At 44.6% G+C, this 20,549-nt stretch overlaps 1 protein-coding gene across 3 annotated transcripts in view; it reads left to right on the top strand.

The window, feature by feature from the left end:
- RAD21 (RAD21 cohesin complex component) overlaps nucleotides 1-20,549 on the top strand; it is a 231,413-nt gene that overhangs the window by 32,161 nt on the left and 178,703 nt on the right. For all 3 annotated transcript variants that reach the window (XM_029591924.1, XM_029591925.1, XM_029591923.1), the window contains 4 exons: nucleotides 4,428-4,557; nucleotides 5,690-5,789; nucleotides 17,451-17,557; nucleotides 18,188-18,391. In XM_029591924.1, the coding sequence (XP_029447784.1) occupies nucleotides 4,428-4,557; nucleotides 5,690-5,789; nucleotides 17,451-17,557; nucleotides 18,188-18,391 (541 nt within the window). The remainder of the gene's footprint in view (nucleotides 1-4,427; nucleotides 4,558-5,689; nucleotides 5,790-17,450; nucleotides 17,558-18,187; nucleotides 18,392-20,549) is intronic.

The raw sequence follows: 20,549 nt of genomic DNA, 5'->3' as shown, positions 1-20,549 counted from the left end.
GTTGGACGGTCTGAGTAGGAAGGTCTACCAGGGTGCTATGCTCATCGCCTGCAATACCTCTTATCAGCTGTATATAACCCAGTACAACCAGAACTTGTGGAAGCAAATGTAGGAACTGTCAGAGCACCTGCCTCACTAACAGCAAGATGCCTTTTTGGCAGTGGTACAACAGGATCTGGAGATGGAGATCCACCTACAATGTTTTTGACATGGCAGTCAGGGTGGCCACATTTGGGTATTGGTGTCCAAAGGATGGCCTGGCTCCATGCTTCGGACCTTCGACTGGAGGTCCAGGAGAAGCTGGCAGATTTGCCCTGCACAGGGCAGAATCTCTTTGGGGATAAGGTCAGGGATTCGGTGGCCAGCTGAAGGACCACCATGAGACCCTTGAACACCTTTCTGTCAGTACCTCTGACCCACTGTCCTCAGAAAATCCTCACAACAGAGCTCTAGGAAGTCCTATTGCCAGAGGAAATATTACCCTCCTGCTTCGAGGGCATGGACGCCATGTGTGGCTTCCCGAGGTCTCTCCAGGCAGCAGAGGGACCCCAGCACTCAGCCCCCATATAGCGCTCTGCTACGGGATTTTGACTGGGAGTGGGGGAGCATGAGCCAGACTGCCGTACCATCTGCACCCTGCCCTCCAGTTGAGGGCAGGCTGCATCTTTTTGTGGAACACTGGTCCCATGTTACCTCAGACCAGTGGGTTTTCTCTGTCGTTTGCCAAGGATGCAGGCTAAACTTCAGGGATGTCCCTGCAGACTCTCCCCCCAAGTCCATCGTGGGCCTCGTCTGCTCATCAGAAAATACTTTTGACAGAGCTCTTCACCCTTCTAACGACTGGAGCCGTGAGCCTGTTCCTCTGTGTCATCGAGGATGGGGGTTCTACTCTCAATATTTCTTGATACCAGAGAGAACAGGGGGCCTCTGCCCTTTTCTCAAGTTCAGAGCCTTGAACAAGGTTCTTCAAAGAGAAAAGTACAAGATGGTCTCTCTGGGCACCCTGATCAGACTCCTGGCTGTACTCTCTCGACTTAAGACTCCTACACCGACATCAGGATCTTCCTTGTTCACAGGAAGTATCTCTGATTTGTTATGGGTAGGGAACACTTTCAGTACACTGTGTTGCCATTTGGCCTTCCATCAACTCCTTGTGGTTTTCACCAAGTGCTTGGCAGTTGTGGGGGCACACCTCTGCCGTCGGGGTACATGTGTTCCCCTACCGCAACGACAGGTTAGTCAAGAATGCCACTCAGGATGCACTACATGCTCTCAATCTGATCATTGCGGTGCTGCCATCTCTGGGGTTTATTGGTTATTCCAAGTCCCATCTCATCCCAGTGCCACACCTGGGCCAGACCGGACACAGTGTAAGCCAGGGTGCTCCTGCCTCATGATCGAGCACTTGCCCCTTTGTCCCTTGCAAGTTTGGTCCGCCAACGCTGGCAGATTTCGGCTCAGTTTCTGCTAAGTCTTCTGGGTCACATGGCAGCATCGGTCCATGTTACCCCCCCCCCCCCCCCCCCGGCCTGTCTGCATGCGCGGAGAACAGTGAACATTCCTGTCTCAGTGGACGCAGGCAACCCAGGACCTCTATGCACATATCTGCATTACACCATCTCTCCAGGTCTCGGTGTCCTGGTTGGAGGGCCTGTTCAATCTGGAGCAAGGGCTCCTGTTTCAAGTTTTCCCGCCTAGGTTGTACTGACCACCGATGCATCCCCCCCTGGGTTGGGGGGTGCATGTGGACAGCCTCCATACCCAAGGTCATTGGTCAGCTCAAGAATCTCAATGCCAGTTCAGTGTCCTGGAGCTTCGGACGATCCACTATGCTCTTTGGGCATTTCAGGATCGCTTGTCCCCCAAAGCGATTCTGATCCAGACAGACATTCAGGTGGCGATGTGGTCAATAAACAGATGGGCACTGGTTCATTCCTCCTCTGTCAAGAGGTGAGCAGATATGGGCCTGGGCTCTGTCACAAGGCATGCTTCTGCGAGTAATGTACCTAGCAGTATCTGAGAATGTGGTTGTAGACTGCCTGAGTCAATCGTTCTGATCACAGTAGTGGACCAGATCTTCCACCTTTGCGGAACCCTGGACATGGACCTCTTTGCCTCCCCTTGCAACAGTGAAGTGAGCCACTTCTGCTCCCTGTTCAGGGCAGATGGACTGCCAACCTCAGATGCCTTCACCCGCCATTGGGGCAAGAGTCCTGTATGCATATCCTCCGCTTCCGCTGGTAATGAAGAAGCTCCAGCAGGACAAGTGGATCATGATCCTGGTGGCTCCCTTTTGGACAAGATAAATCTGGTTCCCACTGCTGTGGGACCTGTTGATCAGAAAGCCGATCAGTCTGGGAACATCCCCTGATCTAACTACACAGGATCGGGGCAGGCTTCGCCATCTGAATCTCAGGTCATTAGCTTTGACGGCCTGGATGTTGAAAGGCTAGTCCTTTGGTCCCTGGACCTCTCTGATGTGTCTTGGGTTCTGGTTGCTTCTAGGAAGCCTTCCACCAGGAAATCTTACAGACTGAAATGGAAAGAGGTTCTCCATCTGGTGCAAGGATCATGGCTCGGATCCATTCATCCGTCCTATTCTGAAGCTGCTGGTCTATTTGTGGCACCTCTCAGAAGCTAGGTTGAAAACGAATTTGGTCAGAATACACCTGAGTGCCAACAGCGCTTACCATCAGGGTGTTGCTGGTACATCCATCTCTGTGCAGCCCTTAGGGCGACTTGTGGGGTCTGCTTCAGCTGAAGCCTCTCCTCTGGCCTCCCATTGTGTCCTGGGACCTTAACGTGGTATTGGCGTACCTCATGCAAGATCATTTTGAGCCTCTGCACTCCTGCGATCTGAAGTTCCTCACTTGGAAGTTTCTCTTCCTGGTAGCGGTCACTTCAGCGCGCATGGTTAGGGATCTTCAGGCGCTGGTTATGTATCTGCCCTACACGAAATTCTTTCATGATAGGGTGGGTCTGCGAACGCATCCTAAGTTCCTGTCTAAGGTGGTGACTGATTTGAAAATCGTTCTGCCCACCTTCTTTCCGAGGCCTCATTCACACCAGGGCAAACGGGCACTGCACAGTTTGGATTGCAAGAGGGCCTTAGCTTTCTACCTAGAAGGCATAGGCCACAGGCAATCCACACAACTCCTTCATATCTTTCGACAAGAGTAGATTGGGAGTTGCAGTGGGCAAGCAAACTCTGTCCAACTGACTGGTGGATTGTTGTCTCCTGCTATGTGCAGGTGGGTCTTCAGCTTGGAGGCAGTGTCAAGGCTCATTCTGTGAGAACTATAGTGGCGTTGGTAGCCCACTTGTGGGTGGTTCCCGTCGCCGAAATCTGCAGGGCTGCGATGTAGAGTTCCTTACACGTTCACAGCCCACTACTGATTGGACAAGGATAGTTGGCATGCCAGTAGCTTCGGTCGATCTGTTCTTCGCAATCTCTTCCAGCCTTAAACCCAACTCTCCCTACTTAGGGCCCAATGTTGGGGTTCAGGCTGCCAAGAGCACCGTAGTTCTTGTGCCCGTTGGCACGCATTTAGGGGCTGTTGGTCATTGTATCCGGGAGCAGCCATCCTGCTTGTCCTAGAAGAAAGTAGAGTTGCTTACCTGTAACAGGGATTCTCCTAGGATAGCAGGATATTAGTCCTCAGGAAACCCGCCTGCCACCCCATGGAATTGGGTTTTCCTGCGTTTGTTTTATTTTTTTCACTCGTGAATTCTGTTATGAGACTGAAGAGGGACCCGGCATGCTGGGCTCATGTAAAGGTTTTCTGTGCCGGGCTCCATCTGATGATGTTGCCCATATGTGAGGACTAACATCCTGCTTTCCTAGAACATCTGTTACAGGTAAGCAACTCTGCTTTTTCTTAAGTTTCAAAGATAAATGGAGTCTGTGCAGCAGCTGAGCATTTCAGACAAATATTTAGGTGTGAATTAAGCTGTTCATGTAATCGTGAGCTCCATGTAATCGTGAACAGCATAATATAAAATGAACCTAGAAGCTAACCAGGTTATATCTCTGGGAATGGTTCTTTAACAAAACCCATGTCTTCTACAGTGCCAGAACTTCAGGAGCTAGTATAGGAGAAAAGGGAAAATTCAAGACATTGTTTAGCAGATCTCTAATAAGAACCAGAAATTTAGCATTGTACATTGGAAACAAATGTTCCCACCTTGCTATGTAGAAGATGTTTGCTTTTCATACATAAGGAAGCTAATAATGGTTATGTATGTTTCCTGTTGATTTTGTACTGTTCTAATTTAAAATTGAAGTCAAAACTGAACAATTATGATTGGTTCTAACATGCACAGAAATCACCCCCATCAACTTGAGGGACCTGCTAAATAAATTTTTTTTTATTTTTGGATCAAAATCATCCACTTGTGTTTACTGTTTAAAATGTAATATATTCTAGGTGAAGATGGCACTTCGAACCTCTGGACATCTTTTGCTGGGAGTAGTAAGAATCTATCACAGGAAAGCTAAATATCTCCTTGCAGACTGTAATGAAGCATTTATTAAGATCAAGATGGCATTTCGTCCAGGTATTTCCTTAGTATAGCACAGTGTTTAAGAAAAAGAAATATAATGAACTTTGTGTCTTTTAGTACAGTTTTCCCCCCAAAGCTTAAAATGTAAATTCAAGTATAATTGCAAAGAAGTGTAATTGAATCCAAACTGGTCCTCTGTTCCTTTACTCTGAACTTTTTATTTTTTAATTTATTTTTAGTAAGAAATGTTGATGAATGGTGAGCAGGTTAGTTAATGAAACAAATTTCTCTACCAAATGGTGATGGAGCAGCTGTTTTAAGAGTGAGAAAACTGATAGATGACTGTACATTGTGGGGAGGTTATCTAGAAGGGGTATTGTCTTACTGACTAGATTTTCTTTGCATGTTTAAGCCAGAATTTAAACATAGAAAATAAGAATGAAATAAAAAAAACTCTTGGAACAGACCATAAACAAGTGACATTTTTCAGATGCATAAAAGGATGGCTAAAAAAAAAAAATACGGGCTAATAAACACTTTCATAGAATGTAGATTATGATGGCTGATAATGATTACATGGCCCATCTAGTTAGCTTCCTTTTGCAGTGTACAATTAATCCCAGACTTTCTCACTAATGAGCAAAAAAAACCATTAGTTCAATATTTTAATCCATTACTTTACATTTTTTATTCATAAATTATTTTTATATGGATACTAAGAGTATGCAAAGACTAGAAAACTTGTTGAGGATAGTAAATGCAGGAATGGACACTTGTATTGCAAAAGGATTTAAATACCATTGAAAAACAAGCAGGTAAATTTCAACCGAAGAATGTGGACAAGTGCATGGATCAAGGCTTCAATATTAGCAGAACAAATCTGTTTTGAATTAATCCGTAATTGATGGCAATTATGGAAAAATGGATGTTGACAGCATGCTGTAAATAGTTCCTACAAGTTAATGGTGTTGGGGAAACATTTTATTTGGTGGTAGAGGAGTGAGGGGATTGTGTTTATGGGATGCCATAATGGAGTCAAGTTCTGATACATTTTTTGACTGTTTAGGGGAGATGCAGTTGGGGTTTTTTTTTTTTTATTTCCCACAAGTGCTAATCTTTTATTGCTAAACTTTGTAATGAAAGAAAATGTGAAGGATACAGTTATTGAATATGATCTTCTTTCTAGGAGTTGTTGATCTGCCTGAGGAAAACAGAGAAGCTGCTTACAATGCCATTACTCTTCCTGAAGAGTTTCATGATTTTGACCAACCTTTGCCTGATCTAGAGTAAGTAAATATGGCTTGTTTAAAACCAGATAAGACACCTGTTCTAGTCTGACTAAGGAGCCAATGTGTTAAGCCATAAAAATTCACAGCTACTGCATATCTGATCTTTTTTCTATAATGTTATCTACAGAAAAAGACTGCATATAATACAGAGTGTTTTAAATCCGGAGTTTTGCGGAAGTTAACACCCAAGTATTCCAGTGGTAGTTCTAGGTCTGATGTACGCAGCTCAAATATGTATTGTCTCGACAGTATTGGCACAGGTTCAGACTTTTCTTCAAGAGGAGAAGGGAAGATTGGATACACTCAAGCTGGATGTATGCAAATTGAAGACTGCGCAAATGGTCCTAGTTAAAGATAATTCTTGGGTGAATACTAAGATGGAGAATTTAGAAAATGTGTTTTCTGCGACTTTGACACTTTTCATTTTCCAGGAATGCCAGTAGTTTCTCCACTTGAGATTTGTAGCTGAGAAATCTGGGAGGTATGGAGTAATCTGTTCCTCCTTTTGCACAAACTTATTGTATTCTACCATTCAGGAATAAAGATCTAGAACAGCCTGTGGCTACTTTTTCACCTATAATCTAATGCCACTTTAAACTTGACTTGGTTTCTGGAAGCTCCTGATAAGTTAGAGAAATCAGTGACCATGATTGTATACTTAGAATTACATCCGGATAGGAAATGGATCGTAAATTTGTTCTTCAGACACCTGAGAAGAGGAGTTTTAAAAATGAAAGTAAGGGTGTTTCTGGATGTTGCTAAGTTACTTGAAGGCACAGCAGGTTCTTTTGTAGAAACTGAAGGTTCTCTAGTTGGGGGGATGAGGGGTCTCACTTTCCTTGTAAATGTTTAGTTAGGCATCAAAATGCTTGTTTTGTGGTGGTATTGTTTTGGACAGAGGCAATCTTTTTTTCCTTAGTGATAAGGTTCTGTCTAGGATAAGGGGGTGGGAGGGGTACTTTCCTAGCGTGTAGCCAGAGGGACTCGGGACCAATGGATTATATGCTCCCCTGCTAGCAGATGGAGATGGAATCAGGTTTCACAGCTGATGTTACCTTAGATATACTCCTGCAGTGACCTTAGCCCTTCAGTATCTCTGTGGACATGTTTACCCTTTGGGAATGCAGTTCTCTTTAGAAGAGGAAATTTTACCTTTTAAATTGGAGAAAGGTTGAGCCCTGCTTTCCTAAAGGTCCCCTCCCCCAGCCAAGAATTCCTGAGGCGATTTCAGAGATCCCTCAGAGGTGTGCGTTGGTGTTCTTCCCCCCCCCCCCCCCCTCCCCACACACACACACATACAGCTAGAGACCGTCTCTGTACTCGACCGGTAAGTGCTAAGCCTAGGTAAGTAGAGAGAAGAGGATTCTTCCCGATTCAAAAGATGTGGAAGGGCTTCGGTATGTTTTTCCTCCGGTTTCCTTGCTCGGTGCACTGTACCAACGGGAGTTGTAGTGGTGGCGACACTGAGGAAAGAAGGAATCCTCATACACATGTATCTGGATGATTGGCTGATCAGGGCAAAATCCCCAGAGGAAAGTCATCAGGCGACCACCAGAGGCAAAACTCTACTGGAGAACCTCGGGTGGGTGGTCGTCACAAACGGGAGCTGTCTGCAGCCCTCCCAATCTCTGGAATACTTGGGAGTCTGGTTCGACTCCAGTAAAAGCCTTATGCTCCCTCCCACCCGTTGAGCATGGCCTTAAACCAGGTGGCTTCCAAGGCTTCCATTTCCCTCCCCACCCCACCTTCTCTTCTCTGACCAGACTTCCTCAAAAAAGAAATAGCCAGGAAAGAAACCTGAGTTGATTCCATGTAGGAGACTCATTGTTCAACAGTGCTTCAGACAATGTTATGGTAAGTTTAAAAATAAATTAAAAAAAAAAAATCCTGGCCCTAAGTGGCTTAAAGGAGAGGACCAGTGGGGGAGAGTTAGAGGACATGAAGTGTTCCCCTGAAGGAGAAGGCAGCTCTTCTGTGGACAGACTATTTCATGACTAAGAGCTGTTCTGAATTTCCCATTTCTTGCGGGCGCAAAAGTTGTGTTGTTTTTTTTCTGAGGGAACAATGGAGGAAAATCCCATTATGACTGGTATTCAGAAGCCAGTGAGGGTTTACCATTGCTCAGGTCAGTTGTCAATTTTTTGATTTTTGGAATGAGATTCTCCTAAAGCCAGTTTTTATAGGGGTTTGCTTGCTGGGGAAGAAAATGAAGCGGGAAATTTAAGCTTTCCTGAGGTTGATGCACTGGCTTGTGTTGTGATGTTGAGAATCACCGATTTCTTGTGGAGGGTGGTGCAGCACTTTCAAGATGCATAGGATGGAAAAGAATAGAGGCAGTTCTGAAGCAGGCCTTCGAGATGGCTAGTTCTCTTCAGGTGGCAATGTGTAACTGTATTGTGACTAAAGTTTGTAGTCTCATATGCAGGAGGCTTTGCAGGAAAGCAATGTTTCAAATCTGGAGAAGGCAGCTCAACTAGAACTGGCGGATGCATCTTTAATTAGCTTATATCTCAGCTTGGAGCATAGCTTGTAGTATAGTGGCCAGGCTTGTGTGTGGCTACAGACTTGATCTGAAGATTTGTCTTCTGAGTCTGCTGATTAAGCTTCCCTTCAAGTGCAGGTTTCTATTCGATGGGATCTAGTGAAGAGAGTAACAGTCTGAGGGGAATCTAAAGTTTCTTAGGTGTCCAGAGGATGAACAGCAAGAATCATCTAGTTAGTTGCCTTCTAGAAGAGATGTCAAAGGTCTGGGTCATGTGATAGATTTCAGACTTTTTGAGGTTCCAAGAGAAATGTAGTTCCCAAACTCTCAAGATTTCCCAAAGCTTCCAAAGGAGGAGTAGGGGTTCAGTCTCTAGAGCCAAAGGCTAAGCAGTCTGTTATCAGAATTTATTCAGATTATGGGCCCATATTACAAGATTAGTGGGACTGTGCTTTAAAGTTTGCCTGTCTGAACTTGTCTTTCCTCTTGAATACAAGAGATGTTTTGGGTTGCATTGAATCATCTGCTAGACCAGGGGTGGGCAATGCCAGTCCTTGAGGGCCACAAACCTGTTGAGGTTTTAGGATATCCTAATGAATATGCATGACACAGATTTGCATACAACTGAGGCAGAGTGCATGCAAATCTCTCACATGCATATTCATTAGGGATATCCTGAAAACCAGACTGGTTTGTGGCCCTCGAGGACTGGAACTGCCCACCCCTGTGCTAGACATTGGAGCAGTAGTTGTCATACCTCTGGCGCAGTGGGATCAATTTCTGCGTTCCATCTTGTTAAATGGTTTAAAAAAAAAAAAGAGCCTTTACATTTTTTTGATATGATGCAGAATATGGACCTCTATAACTGTTATGGAGACCTCCAGATCTGTTATAGTAGAGTCACCGGGTGGCTCAGACTAACCTCCTGCCTCTCCTCTCTTAGCATGCCACTAGTTCAAGACTAGTTAAAGCTCTCTTAATGGTGAGAGGAGACACAATTTATTTATTTATTTATTTTTTTTAAACATCCATGGGTTTGAAAATATATTGGCATATTTCCTTCTAAGAGGGCCTTCAGACATTTGTGTTTCTCAGTGTTGGGGGTTCACTCTTAAGTTTAACTCTTTTGGTTCACCACTGCCCCTGGAATGTTCTTACATCAAAGGTCTCCTGGTTCATACTTATCTGGATAATTGGTTAGTCAGGTCAGTCCTCCCAGTAGAATGAGTTACCTACCAATAAGGTTTAGTTGATCTGGGGGCTCATTTTGATCCTAATTAGGGGGCTGAGTGTTAAAAGGACTCGTGGGCTGCAAGCACATTTGAGTTCCTCCGTATGGCATTATGTTCAGATGTTGAAGTCCCATGGCGGTGGCCTTGGAACTGTTTGCTTATTTTATTTCTATTCTGCCTTTCTGTACTTCAAAGCAGATTTATTTTAGTTATTTATTTAACTTTTTGTTATAGACTGACATTCGTTGGGAACATCACATCGGTTTACAGGGAACATATAATGCAGCGTAAAAGGCTTTACAAAGAGCTGAATTCAAAACGAATTAGAACAATAATAACCAATATTCCAGTGACAAAGATATTACATGGGAAATAGGCATTGCATTGTTATGCATTAATTTAAACATAAATCTTATAATATAATGAATTCTTATAATATAATGAAAAATGACAGTTCTGGGGTGAAGCAAGGTAGGAGATGAGGAGAGGAAATTAGATAATTATCTAATGTAGTAAGGCATGAGGGATTCTAGGGCGAAGAGGAGTAGAAAGAGTTAAGAGGTAAATTGGGGGAGGATTTCATTCAAGTATTATGGGTGTTAACATATTCTCTGAGGGTCTATAATCAAAGTTTATACCTGAGGCAGTGGAGAGAATTTGCCCAAGGTCACAAGGATCAACAGTGGCATTTGAAGCCTGGTTCACAGCCTGCAGCTGATTAGGCTGGTTCAGTGTTTTAGGGCTCTCATGAGGCCCTTGCAGAAAGCCCTGCTTCCAGTGAGATCCTTAGTCACAAACTATATGACTGAGTTCTCTGTCCCAGATCAGGTAGGTGCATGTTCTAATTGGTGACATTCTCATGAATTGGAGACTGGAGTAGATTTGTAACCTCTTTAAGTGGTAGTGCCAACAAAGGTTGGAGAGCACAAGGTTGTTTAGGTTTGGGGATTTTTCGTAAATTGTTTTTTGGGGGTGTTTTTGTTTTTGTTTTGTTTTTTTTTTTGCAGGAAACTTGGTCAGCAGTAGAGGCTTGTGGCCAATCTGTTTGGTAATCAGAGTGGTTTAGTTGCTGTTACTCCATTTGGTACTGGGTTTTTTGTCAGACAATGCCATGGTAAGTTGACGCGAAGTGCTCTTAGGGGTCAGCGTAGGTGGTGATTGCATGTAACCTGGGAGGAGACCTACTTAAGAATACTATTGACATTTCACATACCTGGGCTAGAAGAAGTTTCAAGTGGATTCTCAGCTGCATTGTTCTGGATCCTGGACTGTAGGAACTGAGGAAATTACCTTTTTCTTAGTGTGTAGCCAAATGGACTCAGGACCAATGGGTATTGTGCTCTTCTGCTAGCAGATGGGAGATTGAGTCAGATTTCAAAGCTGACGTCATCCTGGGTACATATACCCCTGCACTGACCTCACTTCCTCAGTATCGTGCCGTCTCCTATAGATGTGGACACTAAACACTATTCTAGTATGTGGTAAACATTTACAAGCTCACTGGTCTATAGTTACCTGGATCGCCCCTGGAGCCTTTTTTAAAATACCGGACACTATTCTATCTATTTTATCGTTCCCAAGAAGGAAGGGTCATTCTGGCCCATCCTGGATCTCAAGAACGTCCACCGTTATCTGCGGGTACTACACTTCCGCATGCAAACTCTGCACTCTATTATAATGGCAGTTCAACCGGGAGAGTTCCTAACCTCCCTGGACCTTTCCGAAGCCTTTCTTCACATCCCAGTCCATAATGATTGCCAGTGCTTCCTGAGCTCTGCAATACTGGGTCACCATTACCAGTTCTGGGCGCTTCCCTTTGGCCTGCCAACTGCCCCCAGGACCTTCACCAAAATTATGGTGGTTACGGTGGCAGCGCTGAGGGAGGAAAGAATACTGGTACATCTTTACCTAGATGACTGGCTGATCAGGGCAAAATCTCCAGAGGAGAGCTGACAGATGACCAGCAGAGTCAAGAGCCTACAGCTCTTGAGAGCCTACAGCTCTTGACTCTGCTGCGGTTGGGTCGTGAACACGAGCAAGAGCAGTCTACAGCCCTCCCAGGCGTTGGAGTATCTGGGAGTCCGGTTCGACACCAAAAAGAGCAGAGTCTTCCTCCCCCTCCGAGGAGAAGAAAGCTAATGACATAGTTATGATGCTTGATGACCATTGCACGTCCCAAAGTATGGGACTACCTTCAAGTTCTCTGCCTCATGGCATCAACCCTTGAGGTCATCCCGTTGGTAAGGGCCCATATGTGACCACTCCAACGTTCCCTACTCTCACGATGGAACCCACTGTCCCAGGAAAACTCAATTCACCTCCAACTACCAGCAGAGGTTTGGACTCTGCTCCAATGGTGGCTACAGGAAGACCACCTAAGCAGAGGTGGTCTTCTTATCCCCACCAAACTGGATATTGCTCACCACAGATGCGAGCCTACGAGGGTGGGGTGCCCATTGTCAGGAACTGACTGCCCATGGACAATGGAACATAAACTGCCTGGAATCAAGAGCAGTCAGACTAGTGTGCCTGCGATTCAGCCACAGGCTCCGTGGCAAATCAATCAGGATAATGTTTGACAACGCGACAACAGTTGCTTACATCAAGAGCCAGGAGGTATCTCTTGAAACAGATCCCCCTCATGGTATGGGCGGAAACAAATCTACAAGGGACCTCAGCAGAGAAAGTCTAGACCCAGGGGAATGGAAGCTGTCAACCACAGCCTTCCAGTTGATAGTAAACCATTGGGGAACCCCAGCCTTGGATCTCCTGGCAACCCAGTCCAGTGCCCAAGTTCCCAACTTCTTCAGTCGCAGACGAGAACCACATTCCCAAGGGATCAATGCTCTCGTCCAGACCTGGCCACAGGAAGACCTGCGATATGCCTCCCCCCCCCCCCCCCCCCCCCCCCCGGGCCACTGCTGGGCGGGATCATCCGCAAAATAGAGCACCACAGGGGGTTAGTACGTCTAGTGGCCCCAGACTGGCCAAGAAGGCTGTGGTATGCAGACATGCAAAGACTCGTGATGGGGAGCCCTCTCCCTCTGCCTCCACACAGGGATCCACCACGAAGACCCAACTCTATTCTCTTACGGTCTGGCCATTGAGAGGACATGCCTGAAGAAGAGCGAATACTCGAAGGTGGTGATTGACACTTTGCTCCGAGCACACAAGTTCTCCACATCACTGACCTACATACGAATATGGAGAATATTCGAAGCTTGGTGCGAAGACCGCGACATCTTTCCGTGGACAGTCAAAATTACCACGATTCTGTAATCTGTCCTGCAGAAATTCCAGAAGGGGTTGTCTCTCAACTCCATCAAGGTTCAGTTGGCCATACTGGCCTGTTTCGGAGCCAAAGAGGAAGGCACCAGCCTAGTATCTCATCTGGACGTCTCCCGCTTCCTGAAAGGGGTCAAGCAGATTAGACCACCCCTAAAGTGGCCGGTACCACTATGGAACCTCAATCTAGTACTAGACTTCCTAGCGGGAGTCTCCTGCGGACCTATCTGAGGTCTGCCTCTACGACTCCTAACCTTGAAGATGGCATTCCTAGTGGCAATATTTATTTATTTATTTATTTAACAACTTTTAATATACCGACGTTCGTGAGGCACATCACGCCGGTTTACAAATAACTCGGTTAAAGGAGGAAATTACAATGAACAGGGGGCAGGGGATTGGAGCAGGCGAGAAAAAGGATGGGGGTAAGGGAGACAGAAGAAGAGAGGGAAAGATAGGTAGCTTGAGAGAGAGTAAAAAAACAACAGTTAACGTAAGAGATAAAAGGAACTTATTTACAGAATATGTTCGGCCCGTCGCATCTCCGAACTTCAAGCACTATCCTGCCAAGAACCGTTCCTCAGGTTCACACCAGGATCCATACAGCTACGCACGGTCCCCTCCTTCCTCCCAAAAGTGGTTTCTCACTTCCATCTAAACCAAACCATCTTGCTGCCATCTCCAGCCGAGCATAAGGACTCAGAAGAATCTCGCTGCCTTCGCCATCTTAATGTCAGCAGACTCCTAGTCAGATACCTAGAAAGGTCGGAATCCGTACGAAAGACGGACCACGTATTCGTCCTTCACAAGGGGAAGCAGCCTCGCGGGCAACCATAGCCCGCTGGATCGAAGTAATCAAGGCAGCCTACGTAGAGGCAGGCAAGCCTCCACATCTACAAGTCAAGGCCCATTTCACTAGAGCCCAGGCAGTGTCCTGGGCGGAAACCAAGATGCTGTCACCCGCCGAGATCTGTCGGGCAGCGGTCCTCCATTCACACCTTCTCTAGGTTCTACCGCCTGGATGTTCAGGCTCGGGAGGACACAGCATTCGCACGGGCAGCCTCCCACCTGGTTCGGGAGTAGCTTTTGTACATCCCATTGGTCTTGAGTCCATCTGCTACACGCTAGGAAATGGAGAAATTAGTTACCTGATAATTTTGTTTTCCTTAGTGTAGACCAGATGGACTCAGCAATCCCGCCCACGGCTGCTGACAAACACGGTAACCTCGGGTGACAATTCCCCTAGAGCAAGACAAACACGGGTAAGCCAAGTTTCCCTCTAGGACACCCATAGCTAACAGGTGTTGGCATTTCTCGGTTGAGTGCACTGACGGTCTCCAGCTTTAGCCCACATCATTTAGTTCAAGTTAATCACGTTAATCAAGTTATTCAAGTTAATCAAAGTTAACCAAGTTAATCAAATTATCCAGACACACATATATCCACAATTGCTTTTCGAAGAGAATACTGAAGAGCAGAGCTTCCTGCAGGGGTATATGTACTGGTGCTGATGTCAGATTGAAATCTGACTCAGTCTCCAACTGCTATCAGGAGCACACTATAATACCCATTGGTCCTGAGTCCATCTGTCTACACTAAGGAAAACAAAATTATCAGGTAAGTAATTTCTCCATTAAACCCAGTTACACTAACTGCTGTAACCACATCCTCTGGCAATGAATTCCAGAGCTTAACTATGCGCTGACTGAAAAATAATTTTCTTCGATTTGTTTTAAATAAGCTACTTGCTAACTTCATGGAATGCCCCATGGTCCTATTATCTGAGAGAGTAAATAAGTGATTTACATTAATCCTTTCATAATTTTGTAGACTATCATATCCCCACTCAGTTCTCTCTTCTCCAAATTGAACAGCTCTAACTTCTTTAGCCTTTCCTCATAAGGCAGCTGTTCCATGCCCCTTATTTTGGTCACCTTTCTCTGCACTTTCTCTAGTGCACCTATATCCTTTTTGAGATGTGACCAGAACTGCACACAATATTCAAGGTGCGCTCTCACCATGGAGCGATACAGAAGCATTATGACATCCTCTGTTTTATTTTCCATTCCCTTCTTAATTCCTAACATTGTTTGCTTTTTTGATCGTCACAGCACACTGGGCCAACAATTTCAGTGCATTATCCACTATGCCTAGATCTTTCCTGGGTGGTAACTCTTAAGAGAGAACCTAACATTGTGTAACTACAGCAAGGGTTATTTTTCCCTAAATGCATCACTTTGCACTTGTCCATGTTAAATTTCATCTGCCATTTGGAAACCCAATCTTCCAGTCTCTCAAGATCCTCCTGCAATTCATCACAGTCCATTTGAGATTTAACTACTCTATAAAATTTTGTCATCCGCAAATTTGATCTCCTTACTCGTACCCCTTTCCAGATTATAAGTATATTAAAAAGCACTGGTCCAAGTACAGATCCCTGAGGCACTCCACTGTTATCTTTTTCCACTGTGAAAACTGACCATTTAATCCTACTGTGTCCTGTCTTTTAAACAACTTGCAATCCACAAAAGGACATCACCTCCTATCCCATGACTTTTTAGTTTTCTTAGAAGGGACGTTGTCAAACACCACCTGAAAATCCAAATACACCACATCTACCAGTTCACCTTTGTCCAAACAATGTAGGAGATTTGTGAGGCAAGACTTCCCTTGGGTAAATCCATGCTGGCTGTGTCCCATCAAACCATGTTATAAAGAATAAAATCACAAAACATTTAAATAGACAATTTCCTCAAATTTTCCCGCATTGAATTCAGGCTCACTGGTCTGTAGTTTCCTGGATTGTCCCTGGATCCCTTTTAAAATATGTTACATTTTTACTAATAGTTCTGAAATTTCATTTTTTAGTTCTTTCAGAACCCTACTCTTCAGTTTGTCAATCAGGCCTACCACATTTATTTATTTTATTTATTTAACACTTTTTTCTATACCGACCTTCATGAAAAAATTTTATATCAGATCTGTTTACATGTAACAAAGGGTATAACTTAAACAAGAACAATTCACTAGAAGCGGAAGTTACATATAACAAGGGTAGTTAACTTGGAGGCTAGGCTAGTTAGAGGTATAGGACAGTGTAACTGAAGAGAACTAGAAAAGGCAATGAAACAAAAGAAAAGGCGGCTTAATTATAATGTCTAAACTAAATAAATGTCTATTTATTTGTTTGTTTGTTTTTTTATATACCGAAGTTTAGCGATGGCCTTCACTCCGGTTTACAGGTATAACAGTTTACATGAACATCAACAGTTCATCTTCCAGGTTCAGTTGATCTGAATCATCACCAATGAAAACGGATATCTCACCAATATCCTCTTCAGTAAACAATTAAGCAAAGAAATTGTTTAATCTTTCCACGATGGCCTTATCTTCTCTAAGTGCTCTTTAATCTCTTGATCATCCAATAGTCCAACTAACTCCCTTTCTTTCTGCTTCAGACATATTTTAAAAATTTTTTAATGTGAGTTTTTGTCTCTATGGCCAACTTCTTTTCAAATTTTCTCTTAGCCTGTCTTATCAATGTCTTACATTTATCTTGCCAATGCTTATGTGTTATCCTATTTTCTTCTGATGGATCCTTCAAATTTTTGAATGAAGATCTTTTAGCTAAAATAGCCTCTTACCGTGCCAGTAATTGTTTTGCCTTCCTTCCACCTTTCTTAATGCATGAAATACATCTGGTCTGTGCTTCTTGGATGATATTTAACAATGTCCACGCCTGTTGCACACTTTTTTTTACCTTTGTATCTGCACCTTTTAATTTTTTTTCTAACTATTTTCTCATTTTTTTCAGTTTCCCTTTTGAAAGTTAATGCTAGAGCCATGGATTTACATACTGTCCCCCTTCCAGTCATTAATTCAAATTTGATATGATCACTATTGCCAAGCGACCCCCACCACCATTGGCCTCTCTCCAAATTCTGTGCTCCACTAAGAGAATTAGATCTAAAATTGCTCCCTCTCTCATCTGCTCCTGAACCAGTTGCTCCATAAAACTTTTATTCCATCCAGGTTATTTCCTTTCACTTTGTCATCTTCCTTTCGTCTACTTTTCTTTAGTTTTTTCCCTTTGCTTTTTCACATTTTGTGTTTCTTTGCACTGTCTTTCCAGTTCCTGTCCCCACTTCTTCCATTACCTCCAGGCATATGGTCTTCCTCCTGGCACATTAGTATAGGAATTAGTGATGTGGGGAGCTCCAATTGATGATATTTTGGCCTGGATCCAATAAAGAGTGGTTTCTCTGCCCAGCCAGGCCTCAACATTGGCAGAGACTTGTGAGCTCTGGTCTGGCTGCCAACTGCGGTGGCTGCAATGGCTTCTCAGGTTGGCATAGGCCGGACCTCTGATATCAGCATATATGCCCTGTCTATTAGATGAATTTGATACCAAGGTTTTTTTCCAATTCTTTACGGGGTGGGGGGGGGGGTATATGTGTAGTCAGGTAAGTAAATATAGAGAGATACCCATGAGTTATGTTTTGGAAGTTTTGTTTTTGGTGGGAGGGGATATGAATAAGTTAAATTAATTCATTGTTTCAGTATATCTGAGTAAATTAAAAAAAAAGTTTATTCTCTTATGCTTATTTTTTTTTGTCTTAATGTAAAAGTTGCATATACTTGGTTTTTTAATCTTTTAAGTGACATTGATGTGGCACAACAGTTCAGTCTGAACCAGAGCCGGGTTGAGGAGATCACCATGCGAGAAGAAGTGGGTAACATCAATATCCTCCAGGATAATGATTTTGGTAATGACATAATAAACTTCTGTTATGCAACAGCTGTTAGATACTTGGCCCATAATAGTAGCTATCTACCCTCTCTCTTCCCATCCTGTGCTAGGGTGTTGTCATTGCGCTATATAGAGCTGTGAGTGCATGCCTTCCTAAATTTGTTTTTAGTGGAGAATGCTTCATAGAAGCAGGTAACATGGTGATGGACATGTGGCAAGCATTTTTAGCTTGTTATTCCTATTTGATGATTGAAACAATTTCAGAGCACTTCTTTTGATCAGCTGCATGTGTGGTGATATCAGGACAGCAACTGGTTGTCTTAATTACAATATCCATGTTCATGAATATTGTAATGAAGCTGATTGTTGCCTGTTTCCAGAGAGTTTGGCATAAGGTATGTTGTATCCAATAGATGCAGAGCCTGTGAGCTATGTTTTACCATCTTAGGATGTGATCATACCTGCTGCTGTCGCTAAATATCTTTTGGCCATAAATTTCTTGTGAATTGAGCCCTTACTTAGTGATTAATACTCTGTTCTGTCTAGAAGATTGCCTTGATGGATTTTAAGTGTAGATATAGTTGAAAATGCTAGTACTTTTATCCACTGAATATTTGTGCAATTGAACTGAAGATCTTCCTTGCAGGTGATTTTGGAATGGATGATCGTGAGATAATGCGAGAAGGCAGTGCTTTTGAAGATGACATGTTAGTGAGCACCAGTGCTTCTAACCTGTTGTTAGAGCCTGAGCAGAGCACCAGTAATTTGAATGAGAAGAGCAATCACTTGGAGTATGAAGATCAGTACAAAGATGATAACTTTGGAGAAGGAAATGATGGAGGAATACTTGGTAGGGAGACAATCATCATTATTTTGCAATACTTAAGTAGAATCTGTTAGCTTTTTTTTTTGTTGCCAAAATTGTACCTGTTTGGTTATGCGGGCGTCAGATAAAGAATGGAGCAGTGAAGACCCTTACACATATTAGTATTGCGTTTATAGACATTTAAACAGTAGGATGCCTTTATTTTTTAATATTGCAATTCTAATTGGAGTTCTAGGTGCTGGCTTTATTTTATATTCCATTATTGTCATTGTAAATTGCGATTAATTTACTGAATTTGGAGAGAAAGTTAAAATTCATGATTTCCTAGCATGTAGCCAGATGGACTCAGGACCAATGGGTATTGTGCTCTTCTGCTAGCAGATGGGAGATGGAGTCAGATTTCAAAGCTGACGTCACTCTAGATATACCCCTGCAGTAACCTCAGCTCTTCAGTATCTCTCAGTCTCCTAGGAGATGTGGACACTATCCCACACACTAGAATAGTGTTAAGAATTACAGCAAAGAAACAAAATTTACCTTAAGGAATATTGAGCCCAGCTCTCCTGTGGTGATACCTAAGGATCCCTCCCCCAGTTGAGAATTCCTGAGGTGATCCCCCGATATCCCTCAGAGGTGTGCCTTGGTCCGGTTCCCAGTGTGGATTTAGCCCCTAGTATGGCTGAAAGGCAGCGGGTGAAGAAACAAGTGCGGCGGTGAAGGTAATTCCCCCCCCCCCCCCCCCCCCAACACACGATCTGTAAGCACCAAGACCAGGTAAGAAAAAATCTTTAAATTCAGGTCTCCGCTCTGCAGAGCTTGACTTGCCGTTCCAAATCCGTGCCAGCAAGGTTAGAAGGGAGCACCGATCGGGTTGAGCAGCCTTGGTTGGGCTAGGCCCCGATCTGATGCAAGGGTCCACACATGTGGAGACCCTCGGGGGGTGCCATCTTACACACAGGAGTCGTCGGCACCATCTTCCCTTCTCGATCGGAGTACGCCAGGAGGCCGATGCACCTAACATGCGCGCGTCCAATACAGACATGCGCACAGTGGCTCGCACAACTGAGACACGTGCACAAATCTACACGCACAGCCACGTTTACAACTGCATGCGTGCAAACACATTAAGACAATGGTACCGGCACCCAAGAAAGCCAGAAGGCGCTCTCTCTTTGCACAGCCTGCCACATAAGAGCCAAGCAGCCTAAATTGGAATCCTGCCTGTGTCAACATTGCAAAGAAGCCCGGTGGGATCTAAAGCCTGGTCCTTTACTATCGGGAGATGGTTCCAGAATTGACGATAGCTCCCCGGACCTATGCATCTCAGAGATGGCTTCCCCACAGGAGGGCACCTCTGGGGCACCTAATCTGACTCCCCCCCCCCCCCCCCTCCTTGGATTAACATGGACCCAGGGACCTTCTCCTGGTTGGAATTTTTCCAAGGGCTGCAAGCCTTCGTTCAGGCGCAATCAGCCCTAGCTGCACCCCAGGCTCAACCCCTGCCAGAAGCACAAGATCCTCCCGGCTTGGATGCCTCGAGACATGCCTCGCCTAACCAAGAAATTCCCAGGGACTCGGACACCTTAGATGATGACTGACTCCCTGGAAGAAGGAGAAATCCCTCCAGGAATGGAACCATATACCGAACCATGCTTCGCTTCTTCCACAGGAAAGCCTGTGTTTCCCGAAAGTGGACACTGGTCTGTGCTGTCTCAAAGCGAACGATTCCCATTGAGGGAGGGGCTGCATTGAAGGATACTCAGGATAGACTATTGGAATCGATCCTTAAGCAGGCCTTCGACACAACAGCAATGACACTGCAGATTGATTCCTGCTGCTCACTGGTGGCACGTTCCTGCTTGCTCCTCTCGAGAGAGGCAAATAACTCGAACATAACCGGTGAGACGATGGAACCTGCAGCAGCCTTCCTCACGGATGCAAGTTCAGACCTGGTGCGCACCTCACCCAGGGGCGTTGCCTTGGTAGCAGCCGCCAGAAGCAACTATGGCTACGGAATTGGTCTGCGGACGCGACATCTAAGGCGAATCTCACAAGAATGCCTTTTAAAGGGTCTCTTGTTCGGAAGTGAATTGGAGAAGTTATCCAGCAAATGGGGCAAATCCCTAGTGCCTCGGCTACCGGAAGATAGGAGTAAAAGATCTCAGCGCCCCTCCCCCAGAAA

Source organism: Rhinatrema bivittatum, chromosome 2 (assembly GCF_901001135.1).
Source record: "Rhinatrema bivittatum chromosome 2, aRhiBiv1.1, whole genome shotgun sequence".
NCBI lineage: Eukaryota > Metazoa > Chordata > Amphibia > Gymnophiona > Rhinatrematidae > Rhinatrema > Rhinatrema bivittatum.
This window is presented reverse-complemented; position numbering and strand designations above follow the sequence as displayed.